The sequence below is a fragment of the Sinocyclocheilus rhinocerous genome, unplaced genomic scaffold, assembly GCF_001515625.1.
Source record: "Sinocyclocheilus rhinocerous isolate Xijiao unplaced genomic scaffold, SAMN03320098_v1.1 scaffold2043, whole genome shotgun sequence".
Lineage (NCBI taxonomy): Eukaryota > Metazoa > Chordata > Actinopteri > Cypriniformes > Cyprinidae > Sinocyclocheilus > Sinocyclocheilus rhinocerous.
In genome coordinates this window covers 125,303-140,100 of record NW_015652169.1, presented here as the reverse complement: position 1 = coordinate 140,100, position 14,798 = coordinate 125,303, and the positions used below count along the sequence as shown (strand labels likewise).

Here is a 14,798-nt window from a genome sequence, read left to right as displayed (position 1 = left end):
AAGCGAGGCATTTGTTGCATCCAGTGGGGACATAATTACTGATTATAATGACTTGTACTGTCTTTTTACGCGTTGCGTTGCATCGTGCCGCGTAAACATAAAACCATGTCTGCTTTTGTGATCGGAGAAATGACAAACAACAAGTGCTACTCTACACTGCTCAAAACTCGCGTTTGAGTCGTCAGTGGCAAATTCTTTAAATATGAAAACGCAGGCTAATTACAGTCTGTGTGTCAGAACAGCCGGCATTGTAGTCTACTCTCCCAGGATCAGGAAACAGTCCTCCATAAAATGTGCTGCACACATCTGAATATTTGGGTTGAACTGTTCTGGAACAGTGTTGTAAATACAACTTAACCACTGATTTCTAGTCGTGTCCTCTTTTGGAAGGCCAAACAAAGTAGTTTCGCCTTCACAACGAAACACAGCGTCACACATGGCAGCCTTGAGTGAGCAGAGGCCGGCAGCTAGAGTGAGTGGAGGCCGGCGGGTTTGCGGCAACCACATGTGATGACCCCCGGGCTGGACTCCGCTTCGTCCCCACGGTGAAAGCTGATCCGGCGATCCACAGCGCGAAGTTGATGTATTTCCTCAGCGACCAGCACAGATCAGCTCTAGGCATGACGAAGCGATATCGTCCTCTTTTGGAAGGCCAAACAAAGTAGTTTAGCTTTCACAACGACATGGCGGCGGAGGCAGCAACAATACTAAAGCGAGAATAAAAGTTACGCCTTCTTTCTTTGCGTGAACATTTGGGCGGCGTTATGCAAATCTTCCCACATCGTGACGTAGACATGTGGGGGCGTGTTAGAACGAGCCGTTTTAGGTAGGCGTGGTTGACTCTTAACTTTTATAAAGAATTTCTTTTTGGATTTGAGACTTTAGTCTTTGCAACTTTACAAATCTTCTTTATGCACCAAGAGCTTGTAACACTTCAAAGAGAAAGGAAAAATTTTAATCGCATCATATGACTCCTTTAAAGGGGTCCTATTATGCTCTTTTACAAAGTCTTGATTTTGTTTTGGGGGTGTATTAGAACAGGCTCTCATACTAGGTTGTTCGAAAAACACATTATTTTTCACATATTTTACATTATTACAACAACACTTCTCTCCCCAGTCTGGCATGAACGGCTCGAATAGTTCAAATGAAGTATCAAGCTTTGTATCTTTGCAGATCTTTTTTTATGCTCAAACAGCAACATTACAGACTAACTAAAGTTGAAAAAGTGAAAAAGCATAATAGGACCCCTTTAAATAAGCACACTGATTATTGACTGCTTTACAGAGAAAAAGCACAAACACTGTCCAAAAAAAGATTAGTATTAGTATTTAAAAAAATTTATTAGATGAAAACTTAAACATGTAAATTTGTGAATTAGGAAAAATATAAATTACAAATGTTGACAACTAACAGAAAAAAAAAGTTTATGCTGAAGTACTAACATTTTTAGAATTAAAATAAAAATTTAATAAAAAATAAAGCTAAATAAACATTTAAAAAACAAAAACTAATACAAATGAGAAAAGCACATAGCAAAATGACTAAAATAAAAATTAAAGCTGAAAATATAAAAATAAAACTATAATACCACATAAATAATATTAAAATAACACTAATCATAATAGGAACATGGAATGTTCTTGAAAGCATACTATTGTTCCATACTACATCTGCATTCTTTATTATACATACAATTAAAAATAATATCATTTTTAATTTACATTTTACTTGCTTAGTTGTCTTTGTCTAAATCCTAATTCAGCATTTTAGAATTGAACTTTTTTCGATTATAACAGAATGTATCATACAGTACAGTGTATACTATGTACAGTACATATGTATGTACTGTATGTAGTACTTAATTATGCAACATAAAGCAGAATTCAAACACGGTTAAACTTAACAGCTCAAGGATAAAACATTTACTTTAAAGAGAATCTAGAGGGACTCGTACTAATGACCTCAGTGATAGAAATCATACTACGAAATAAAGGTTTGCTTTCAGCCTTTTATAGTTCTGGTTTTATAAGGAACCGGGAGGAGAGCACACCGCTGTGGCTAATGAAAAGAACACCTCCCATAAATGCACTGTTGCCTGAACTGATTTTCAATACGGCTCATTGCTCTTGACAGTACTGTGATGTCATCTAGATGTATCCATGGAGATTCAAAACAGCCCCCTCATTCAGAACACTGTAATGTTCTGGAATCTGGCCCTGAATTTTCATGACAGAGAAAGAGGGGCGAAAACACCCTCTGAGCAAGTGCAGATTATTTTTGGGTCTGGATGAATGTGTTCATACCTCTCCTTAGAGACACTTGATCGAATGATAATTGAATTGTTATGTACATGTTCCTTCAATAAACATAACAAGCGAGTGATGAGAGGGTGACCACAGAGCAAAGTCATATTGTAAATATGCTGATTTACAATACGATTCTGATGTCAGCTAAAAATGATGACTTTCAGTGAAGAGGGATTTTCATTTTCCTGTTTTCTGTGTGCATAATTATGGGGTGACATTCGTTTAATATCTGAAGTCTCAGAGGTATGATCTCATTTCGTCAGGGGGTTTGCCAAATGTCACAAAATTTGCCAAATTTTGGATGGATAAATCAAAAGTAGGTCAGTACACTTAAATCAAACCACGATACAGACTAGTGTATGTGAATATTAAGCCGCAAAAATACTATTTAAATATGAATCCTGCATGTTCTGCATGTCTCTGTGTAAATGAATGGCTCAGTCACGCATTTTCATTGACTAAGGTTACACACATAAGCATGACGTGCATGATGCTCGCTGAGTTTTTAGCCTCTGCCACCTCGATATACGAGTACATGAACACATATTTTCATTTTTGGGTGAACTATCCCTTTAAAGACCATAAAAGACAATTAGATAGATTTATGTGAGAAACAGTGTTATTTTAATACTTTACTTTACTTTACTTTTTTATATTTTCATTTTTCACTTTCATTTTAATGTAAGTTTTGGTAATTTAGTCATTTTTATTAGTTACTATTTATATTTAGTTTTAATTTATTTTATTTCAGTTTTAGTAATTTAACTTATTTTAAGTTAAAGTTTTTCATCTATTATTCACATTTTATTTAATTTGAGCTTTATTTCAATTAATGAAAATGATTTTACACAAGTTTATATTCACTGATAATCTCCACAAAACAAGCTTGTGTCTGGCCTGTGTTTAGAACTGAAAACGAAAAATTGTTACAATGTTGCTGTGTAGAGGAACTATTTGTTTATTCAGGATGCGAGGGGAAGGCACATTTATTTGTGAATAATGAAATAATTGACTGATATAATGACATCATGGATTTTGAAAAAGATTTTTCCATTAATATTTCATTACAAATGAATAAAATACCCTGTCAAAATAAAAGTTTGGTTTAACTTGAAGAAACTGTGACAGAAACATATTACTTAATGTAATGATAGTATTACTATTAATAATACAATTATTATTATTAAAACTTTATTCTTTTTATTAAAACATTATTCTTTAAGGAATATTTATCAGACAAAATGTTTACCAGAATTTATTTAGCAGAAAATGTTTATACACAACACAGTATTTCTGGAAAAAAATAATCATAAATAATTTTTTTAAAATGAAATCGATTAATTAGAGATGCTTTTAATTATTAATATTTGGTAAAAAAATAATAAAAATTATATATATATATATATATATATATATATTTTGTGACGAGTGGGGGCGGGGCCGAGAGCCGTGGGAACGGAGCGAGGCCGGTGGAGTGATTGCTAATGAGGGACACCTGCACCCACTCACCGGTCTCGAGTCTCACGGAGGAGCTCCGGAAGGATAAAAGGGAGGAGTGACGACCGTGTTGGACGAGAGAGGACCAGGCCTGGATTTTATTTTGTGTTTTGGTTTCTTTTGTGCGAGACAGTCGTCCGCGAGGGGCTGTCGCGCTATTTTGTGTTTATTTTATCATTAAAGTTTCTTTGAATGTCCGCCGGTTCCCGCCTCCTTCTTCCCGTGACTACAAACTACGTTACAACCTGCAACTTGCAATTTTATGTTTCAACATAAAGATGGCGATCAAGAGCCCAGAATGTCGTGAAGTATCTTTAGACTGTTCCTCACGCAAAATTATTGTATGCCTTCAAAAGACTTTTATATGGAATCGCATTAACAACTTTCATGATACTTTTATGGTGTTTTTTGTTCTTTTTGGAGCTTGACAGCTGTGGTCACTGAGGACTGCGTAGAGTCTTTAAAAAAAATTCTTGGGTGAACTGTTCCTTTAACCTCTTTATTGTGTATCGAATGTTCTAGCAGGGGGGCAGTCATCTGCACTGACGGGAGAAGTGTGGGTTGGGGGGATTGGAGCTGTAAAGGTTCATGCTAGTGGGTGGCCCACCGCAAGGTCTGGATCCTGACTCAGCAATCAAGGCTGTTCGTTACCGCAGCAACTCAGCTTAGCCTGACATAAGCCAGAAGAGCGCTCACAAGCTTCAACACTTTACGCAGCCAATAAAACCCACTGAGCTCTTTAATAAACTTCCATGCCAGACATGCTTGACACGTAATAGAACAAAGAGCAACAAACACCAGGACAAACGGTGCCACTCCACCCATTGTGTAAGTGACTAAGAAACAAAATATAAACACTAATTACGTTTGGAGACATAAAAAACAAACTACAAAATAAAATAGATGTGTTTGCACCACTCAATGGAGCAATGTCCAATTAAACTACACATGTACCATGAAGAAAAATACCCTGTGATATAGTTCAAAGTAATTACTGTCCAAACGTCAGCCATCAGAAGAAGAATTCCTCTAGCTTTTTCGCAATAATTTATTATTTATGTATTTGTATCTGAGTTAAATTATACATTAAAAAAGTCGAAAAGGTAACCCGATCAAGAATAATACCGTGCGTCAGTCGTCTTGACAGCCAAAGTAATCAAAGCCTCAGAAACAAAGGCACTGTGCCTCTGTCTTGGCCAGTTCTGCAAAACGGATTGCCAGTAAGTAGTACTCCGAGTCATGCAAAGAAAAATACACATCTTTCTTTCACTCTACCTTTTTTTTTTCAGGCCAGGAAGCGCAGAGTTGATTTTGGCAGAGTTGGAAGCCAAAAGACTTTCATTAATATATCAGACACTGCGCTGCACTCGAGGCCTTTCTTTTATTGGTAATGCCAAAAGAAAAGAGTTGGTCTCCATCGGTGACATGTATTGTTTTTGAATGAACGCCAGACCTTGTGGTGCAAGGAAAGGCACAGAGTCCATCCATCATTTAGGTGTGACACCGTATCATATGACAGTATGCTATAGTGGGTAAGAACATCTCCGAAGACTGGACGGATGCTAACTCAACCCGTTCTCCTCACACGGTTCAGCCCAACAGATGGTTTCTTTTACAAGCTGAATTTATATCTATTTGTCAAGAGTGAAGAAGGAGAAATTTGGTAGCAGTCCTTGTTTATGCGAGGAGACCCGCCACTCCTGATCTGTTCCCTGTCATACAAAAGCCTGACTACTGAGAAGCATGAATTTAGTCAAGTCCTTTAACAACAAGTCAATTCAGCATAAACAAGCAAGATTTACTCTAAATCTTTCTTGTCACTATGTAAACTACATTGCTTTAGACAGAATTGTTCAGCTCAGATTTGTGTAGCTGCTTATCTCGCCTTTCAAAAGTGTCGCCACCACTCAAAGCTCAAGTGCCTTTAAAGAGTCAAATTCAACTAGCCTGACCCAGCATTGACCCAAACCCTCTCCAGAATCCTTACAGCCCATGCCATGAACCTCCTGCTGGGAAGTGGTCATTTGTGCATCGAGTGGAGAAAAAAAAGCCTGTTCTCAGTTGGAGAATTGTGTACCATCCTCCTAATCCAGGCTGGAGCAGGTTTGAGATAAGGATAAAATCCTCCAGACCCCCCTGACAGCTCACCCCGCAGACCCTGTGGGATGAAGGACAGACAAATGTTCTTTCTCCATCTACCTCCATCCTCCTGGTCTCTGCACGCATACTGAAAACACACAAGCATGTCATGTTTCAAGACGGCATTACAGAACATCAATGCATGTAGAGCCCTGGAGGGGAGGGGGTGCATTAAACAAGTACTTTAAAAACATTCCTCTCTAGTAAAAATAAACCTGAGACAAATGAAAAACACTTGCTCTGACTCAAACATATACTATATCGAATGCATCTTTACTACAATACATGTAAACAACAACAGTCACACACACATTACGTAATCAGTAATTTGAGAAAAGACAGAATTTCTAGTCATGTTCTCAGAATAGTTTTTTACATTTTCTAACTGAAAAGTTTTTTAAACATAAACCTCACAAAATTTAGTTAGATGTATGCCTTTAAACAAATACAAACAAACAAGCATTATACCCTGAAGGATAAACTGTTCTCAAGATGAATGTTCTCAATAAAAGAAAAAAAGTGTTAAAATATAACACACACGTATATACAACCAAACAAGATCATACAAAAATACTGATTAAGAAATGGACTCATTTGCAGTATGAAAACAACATCCTACCATTATTTACCTCATCAGATTTTATTATGAGTGAGCAATAAAGAACATCTTTACAATGTTGCTTTCTCTTTGAAAATAGTTTCTTTCTGCATTTCCTTACATCTCTTTATTCCCCATCCAGCACTCTTTCCCAATGGCATTGAAAACCACTGAAAAAACACATTTCCATGTCAACGGCTTATAAAATGTAAAAAGGTTCTCTTCTGTTCCACTGGGATAAAGAGTAACTTTTGCCAACTATCTGGCAGCACTTTGATATTTTGAGTGAATGGGAGAATAATCAACTTAATAGTGAAAATGTGTTAAAATCAAACTGTGTGACAGATCCAAACAGACAGCTTGTCTGAAGGAGCTAGAATAGTTTCCAACACTTTCTGTCCACGGATGCACTAACTCAGCGAAAAGGGAGGGATGCAATGTATCCACTGAGAGGGCACACACTTCTACATGGACCCCGCAACCCACCAGCCCTACACAGCACAGTAACACATTCTGCTAGATACCTTCACCAAACTTCCTCACTCGTTCCCTACACCCACCTTACAGCCGTCAAGCCAAGAAATGAGCCTGCATTACAAGAAATACATCAGCGACTGTAACATTTTAGACTCTGTAGATGCAGGCTGTATCATTTCTGCTTACTATCTAGGCCTGTCACGATAACAACTTTTTCTTGCAGATAAAACCTTTTTTGTAGAAGCAACTTTTAAATTTGAACTAGCACCTCATGACTACACCACGTTATGTACGAGAAGCTGCAAAAGACACAGGCGCGGAATGTACATACAAAACATGGTGACATTAATTTTTAAGTAAATATAATGGGCGATATATGATTTTGTGTCGAATGAGAGACCCAACGTTGGTTTCAGTTTCGTTTTAGCCTAAATGAATTCGTTTTGGCTTGTCGTTTATAGCTTCTTATATTTTTAATTCTTGTTCTTTTCAAAATATTGTTAATTGAAAGGATTTGTTGTGGAGTGAGGGGAACTCAAATAGCCTAGCTATGTTTACAGTGTTTATTATAATGTTTGTAAACATTTTGCGTTGGCATTAGGCCTATTTCTGAATGAAATAATAAAATGCGACTTATACGCGACTATGCATTTTTTATATATGGGTAGCGTATTTTAACCATGCAGCAAACCTTTTTAAATATTTTGATAAATTACTGAAAAAAATTAATAAATGACTTTTTAAACCGTTTAACTGATTGTATTAATCGGTCAAAAATTCTTACAGTCGGTTAATGGTTAACCGGTTAAAATGAACATCATCTCAAAGCTGAATAAATAAGCTTTCCATTGATGTATGGTTTGTTAGAATAGGACAATATTTGGCCGAGATACAACTATTTGAAAATATGGAATCTGAGGGTGCAAAAAAATCAAAATATTGAGAAAATCGCCTTTAAAGTTGTCCAAATGAAGTGCAATGCATATTACTAATAAAAAATGAAGTTTTGATATATTTATGGTAGGAAATTTACAAAATATCTTCATGGAACATGGTCTTTACTTAATATCATAATGATTTTTGGCATAAAAGAAAAATTTATAATTTTGACCCATACAATGTATTTTTGGCTATTGCTATACCCCAGCGAGTTAAGACTGGTTTTGTGGTCCAGGGTCACATATATTGATTATTGCGACAGGCCTAGTACTATCAGACTGCAGTTCTGGAAAATAAGGAAACAACACAAATAGCGCTGATATAAAAAAATTTTTTAATGGTCTCAAAGCAAGTTTCAGACCAAACACAGAACCTTCTAGACACCATGCGATTTATAGAAAAAGCAATAGTTTTCAGTCTAGTAGCTAATATGTGTTCTAAACCAAATAAACATTCAACATCTCAGACGATATACTACAGCCACTACATTTCTTCCATTCATTTTCACTGTGTGAACAGTTTTAATCCAGTTAGGCTCAAAGTAGGCTTTCTAACCCTAGCCTTAACCCTAAGCCCAAAGTATAGACTATAAACCTCTTAAATCACCTGTATTCTCTTAAAGTTACTTAACACTTCACTGAAGTATTTAAAACAGATGAGGTGCATGACAAATTCACCCAGTAACACTCTTCTGCTGTGACAAATGAACTGTGGGCTCGAGTCCAAACACTCTTAGGAGCTACACTCTTAATGTTCATGCCCTTTATCAACTCATTCCTCTACCTCAGTGGTCAAATGGCACATTATTACTCTACATGGTGGTGGTTGAGGAGATTCCCCCCTTCTATGTAAAGCGCTTTGAGTGCCCAGAAAAGCGCTATATAAATGTAAGGAATTATTATTATTATTACATGAAATGAAATCCAAGTCAAACTGGGAAATAACTCACGCTGCTTTAATAAGTGCTAGTTGGATGATGGTAGCTCAGCTAGAAACCTGAAACTTCTTTCTGGACCACCAAAGACTACAGATTTACAAATGCCTTAATGCATAGGTAATAAACTATCGAATTACACAGTTAATGTGATTTGTTGTTGGAGGCCTCTCTTGGAAATACACTGGCTAAATTAAACAAGTCACTTCTTAAAAGTCAGAAGGTATTAGATTTAGGGCTGATGTTAAATGAACATACATTCATTCCTCCAGCAGACAATGGCTCATCATTTTTATAACATCGCCTGTCACCATGGTATGTGTGAGTGGAGTTTTCAATACAACTAGGGATGCACTGATATTCAAATTCTGGATAAATGTTTTCACATTATTTTGTCTAAATAAATTGAATCTGATGTTTAAAATTTTACAAATGAATTTATGCACCAAAACATTATAATATACAGTATGAAAAATGGATGTTCATTTTGAGATTAGACTTTTTAACAGTGTTGATAAATTTTATCGTATTTTAAAGTGAATTTATGTGACTGTTAGATGACTGCAAAAGTAATCTGAATGTAAAAATAGAGGAAATGGGCATGAACAATTAAATATTCAATACTGACAGTCACCAAGAATGTAAAATATGGGACTGTAAACAAAAAAGGCAAACCATTCAAACATATTCCAAGTTTAGCATGATCAAATACAAAACTTTAAAATCAAAAGGCAGAGAAGGAACTGAGGCATCCAGATTTGTTCACTAAAACATCCGTCTGCTGGGCTAATGATAATATCACATGTTTAGAGGGGAAAACAACTGCGGTGCACACCAGGACATGACCTTGTGTAACTTATAATCAGCTTTCCTGACTATAATTTAGAATCCAATGCACCTTTCAAAAACTAAAACACATCCAACCTAATATATGCAGAAGAATGAAGAAAACAATGAAGCACATCTATATTGTGACTGCAAATTCATCAGGCACAGCAATACACTTACCAAACCTTTTGTAGCCAAAAGACTGCACTTCCTCTTCATCAGTGAAGTCGTCTGCAAAAGTAACAAATGACAATGAAATTAGTATATAGCAAGTGCTGCAGGCCTGTTAATCAAATAATGTCCTAAAATAATATTCATTAATATAATGTATATTCTATATTATTCTACTGTAAGTCGCTAAATATATATAAACACACAAAGAGCACATCAGCAGTCATTACTCATTAATAATCAAATCCTTATAATATGCTGATTTGGTTGCTCAAACATTTCTTTATTATTATAAATGTTGAAAAGAGTTGTGCTGCTTAATATTTTTATGGAAACCATGATGCATTTTCTTTTTTTTAGCATTCTTTGATGAATAGAAAGTTTAAAAAATCAAAGCATTTATTTGAAATATAAATATTTTCTAACATTCTAAATGTCGTTACTGTCACTTTTGATCAGTTCAATATATCCTTGCTGAATAACAGTATTAATTTATTTAAAAAATAAATAAAACTTAACTCACTGACTCTCTCTCTCTCTCTCTCTCTCTCTATATATATATACAGTGTCCTTTAAAAGTTTGGAGTTAGAGAAATTAGTGAAATATTATATTATACATTATTAGGCACAGACAACAAGCTCTAAAATGTCATCACACCAAATGTGACAATATTCATATGTTTTCTTTAAATAGGCCTATATATATTAGTGAAATATTAATATATTATACATTACTAGGCACAGACAACAAGCTCTGAAATGTCATAACACCAAATAAATATGACAATATTCATGCTTCCTCAGAAACAAGGTCAGTATATTATGCTGAGATAAATAACATAAACACACACATAACATCAGATTTGGAATTGATAAAAAGCATGTGTTCTGCATCTGACTGCTGAAATAACATTGGCCAGGATGGTCCATTCACGAGTTAACTAAATGATACCATCCTCTACTTCCTCTTCCTGTCCTGGAGCGCTCTCTCTTGTGGCTACCATGCTCATGGGAGAGGAGAGGGGTGACTCCAGGCGGTTTTATATGTCATTGTCCAAGGCCAGAGAAAATAAAGAAAGAACACATGTTTCTGTAGTTGGAGCCCACTCCCCCTCACTCTGATACTAAACCAGAGTCAGAACCGCAGGTGGGTGGGGGAACAGTCCGTTAGAAACCCCACAGAGTGTGACCTCAAGTCCAGCCATCCAACTGGACAGACACACAACACAACCCTCAGAGTGGAAAACCAGGGAACAAACAGCTTGGGACAAAGAATTGTAGACCGATGCCGACAGCTATTTCAGTATTTGAGCTGAAAATAACAACAAAACTCTGGGAAATGCAAAGGAACAAAACTCCCACACACCCAAAAAACAATATTTTTACAAAGCCACGGTCAGAAACTTCACATTGCAAGAGAAATATTGCTTGAAATAAAACTTTCGAGGTTAAAAATGTTATGCATGGAGGAGTATCACAGAAGACTGCGGATGACCATTACTCAGGGGAACAACAATTCACTGTGTGTGGTCTAAACACCCTTATTAGTTTTTTTTTTCCAATGTGCCTTTTGCTCTGTTTACTAATAATTAATATGTTAATGCTTTGAATTGATTTTATGGTGAATAAACATTTATCTAACCGAAAGATGAGTTATTTTACTTGTCTGAAGTCCAAAATCCAGGCAACCCACAGGAATCCACTTTTTGACACAAAGTGACAACTTCCTGTTTTTAGATACACATTAAGAAGTGATTTTTTTTTTTTATAATTGCACTGCATTCAATTCCAGTTGCATTAAAACTGCACTTCCAATGAAGCAAGATTTTTTAAAGTCAATTTTCATGCATATGGAGGCTACATGCATATATTACTTTTAGTTCTATATGAACTCACACAATATTTAGGCTACATTGAAATTTCCACTAGATGGCAGCCTTCTGGTTAAAAATGAGAAGAAGTTCAATGTTGCGTAACTCATAAGGCACAAAAATGTGATGTGAAGGCTTGGTGTTTGTCAAAACATCTGGCCATTGGACATGCAAAATGAGCCGTGGGGGTTGTTTTTACTGCAAGTGGCTCTCTGAGTCACACATTTAAATTCTGGGGTGCAGTTGAGATGGAAAACATCTTGGCTCATAGAACAACCCAATACAGAGGACCTTTTCATTTTTAATTATATAATCCTGACCCTTTATTTCCACAGCACAAATTACTGTAACTTAGAATTAAGAGCACATGACACTTTTAAATCTGCACTCATTAAATTTTTGTTATTCCTCCCAATAGTATAGCAGTTTACTTAGCCTGGATGAAACGTTTTTTGTTGCTGCTGCTGATTAACATTGAAGTTGTTTATCTTTTGTTACGTTTTCTCGTTCTAAGTTCTTTCTACTTGACTAAAAGAACTGACTAAAATACAGCTATATGAAATAAACATTATTATAGAAGCACCTAAAAAAGCTGATCATGTGATCTAAATATGACTGCATCCATAAGGGTGGACCCACTTCATGCAGAATCAAAAGATGATTCTAGAAGACTGATGGGCTATATCTGTATTATTCATCTCATGTCAGTGCACATTATTTTAATATCAACATAATATTAACATTTACTTTTTATAGTTCTCAAAAGTCCTGTTAATTTCATTTTGCGTAAAACTTTTAAGTTGTAATTAAAAATTATGAATCCAAACACGTACTTAACTGAACATTAACACGTTGAAGTCTATCAGATTTAATAGAAACTTATAGAAATGAGATTTCACAAGTTTTTCAACCCTTAGAGAAACATCTTCACACCCCGCCAGATGTTTCATTTGTAACGTGGCCACGTGTTTTGATTTTTTAAGATAAAGGGAGAAATGTCACTGAACATCCCACACAATAGCCGGGTCAGCAACACAAGGTTGTGTGTGAATCTATTCAGCTGTCTTATAACAGTTCAGCCAAACAATCCGCCAACCTTAGACACTACGAGCAGTTAATCGCAACCAGATGTTTCGTGCACTGGAGTAACACACATTCCTCTCACAAGAGAAAGAAAGAAAAGCAGAAAAAACTGAAGAGCGAGACGCGTGGATAGACTCAAGAGACTTCTCTTAAAAAGACAGTGCACTAAAAATGTGTAAGCAGTGGATAATTTGAAATGCAACTTACCCTTCATTGTGGTAAAACTGAGGTAACACCGTTCCGTCACGAGCCAAAAGTTCACATCAACCTCATGACAATAGCGGGGACTCAAGAATCGCACTCGCGCACTTCCACACTGAAGTTTCACAGATGCTAATATTCCACCTGAAACATGCGTAGAATGTTTATCACCCCCTCAATCCCTGTGACTGACGCTAAACTTAAAAAAAAAAATTCACACAACAAAAGGAAAATCTCGTGGACACGATGTTTAATGAGTCGCAGGCTACAAACTTCTGCTCAAGACGCAAACTTTTTCTCTCTCCATGAGAACGTGTTCGCGATGGAAATTCACTTGAGGTGAGTGAGGATGCCTCCTCTTCTGCCTTTTGGCTGCAACCCGAGAACCAGAGAGAAATTGGCAGTCCGTAGGATGTCTGTTAGTCCACTTGTTTTCTACATGAACTGAATCTCTTAAAGGGAAATCAGGTGAAAAGCAGCAGCAGCCTCCTCTTTTCTGAAACTCTGAACGTGCCGCACCGCTTCTGGAGTTAAACTTCCTCTTGTCTTGGCACATGGGAGGGTCTTACACGTTGCACGAGATAGTTTTTGTTGAGCTTGGAGTGCTGTGAAATCTTAATCGGTAAAGAAACAATATAGAAAACATTACAACTCAAACGTAATTGTGTTCACCCAAAAACTCAGCATTTCTAATACCTCTATACTCCTCACTGTTCTTCACCACTGTGATGATTGCTTAACATGGGTTAAAACCTAGCATGGGCCAACCTTTCAGTGTAGAAAAAAAGTCTATCAACACTTTTATGTCCACTATTAGGCTGGAATAATGTATATGAAGTGAAGACTGGAGTTGTGACAAACGAAAGCTTTATATCGGTAACTACAAAGTAAAGTTACAAAAATGAGTGTTTTCTCTAGCAGTGGTTTTGTGTGTAGGTTTCAAATATCTAGTTCACACCCATCTTAAATTCAAATTACTACTTTACAAATTATATACTAATATAATATTTCTCTGTAGTTGGTGGATAAACAAGTGAACAAAGTAAAATCTCACTGCAAGATGTTGTCATGTGTTTTAAAGGGATAGGGACAACCTGATGACATATAACAGTAACCATTGACTTCCATATGAGAAAAATACTATGGAAGTCAATGGCTACCGTCAACTGTTTGGTTACCAACATTCTTTAAAATGTCTTTTTTTTTTTTTTTGTTCAACAGAAGAAATAAACTCTGTTTAAGGTTTGTAACAAGTGGGAGGTTTGTAAATGATGACAGAATTTTCATTTTTAGGTGAACTATCCCTTTAAGCTTTATGTAATTACACAATAATATAATTACATTATATAATTATTAATTTAACTGTTTCCTAAATTATGTTACATAGATTTTTAATTTAAAGTTAGACTGAAAAGCTTGTAATAGGCTGTTAAAAGCAAGTTCCATTTTGATAGTTTCTCCCTTATAATGTGACAATATTCTCCATTACAAAAGGTCATCATGCGTTCAAAAATATCGTGTTGATCATGTGTTTAATGTAATAAAACATGTCCAACACCAAGTGTCATGTGTTATATGACAACAACATTAACATGATAATATAGGTTTGTATATATGCTTCATATAAAGTGTTACTGAATCTTTTCTTAATTAATTATGGTGCTATTTTTCAAATAAATGTCTTAGGTATGCCAGCGTTTTGGCTCTGAATTCCAGGGCTGCCAAGTGAAAAGTCCTTTGCGTGTGTTGAC

The 14,798-nt window shown here is 35.9% G+C and overlaps 1 protein-coding gene across 1 annotated transcript in view; it reads right to left on the bottom strand.

The window, feature by feature from the left end:
• LOC107713963 (collectin sub-family member 12) overlaps nt 1-13,538 on the bottom strand; it is a 36,290-nt gene extending 22,752 nt beyond the window's left edge. Inside the window, exons 1-2 of the mRNA XM_016519636.1 lie at nt 13,054-13,538; nt 9,902-9,952 (exon numbers count right to left, since the gene is read on the bottom strand). Of these exons, the coding sequence (XP_016375122.1) occupies nt 9,902-9,952; nt 13,054-13,060 (58 nt within the window). The 5' untranslated portion in view covers nt 13,061-13,538. The remainder of the gene's footprint in view (nt 1-9,901; nt 9,953-13,053) is intronic.
• Between the last annotated feature and the right edge of the window lie 1,260 nt (nt 13,539-14,798).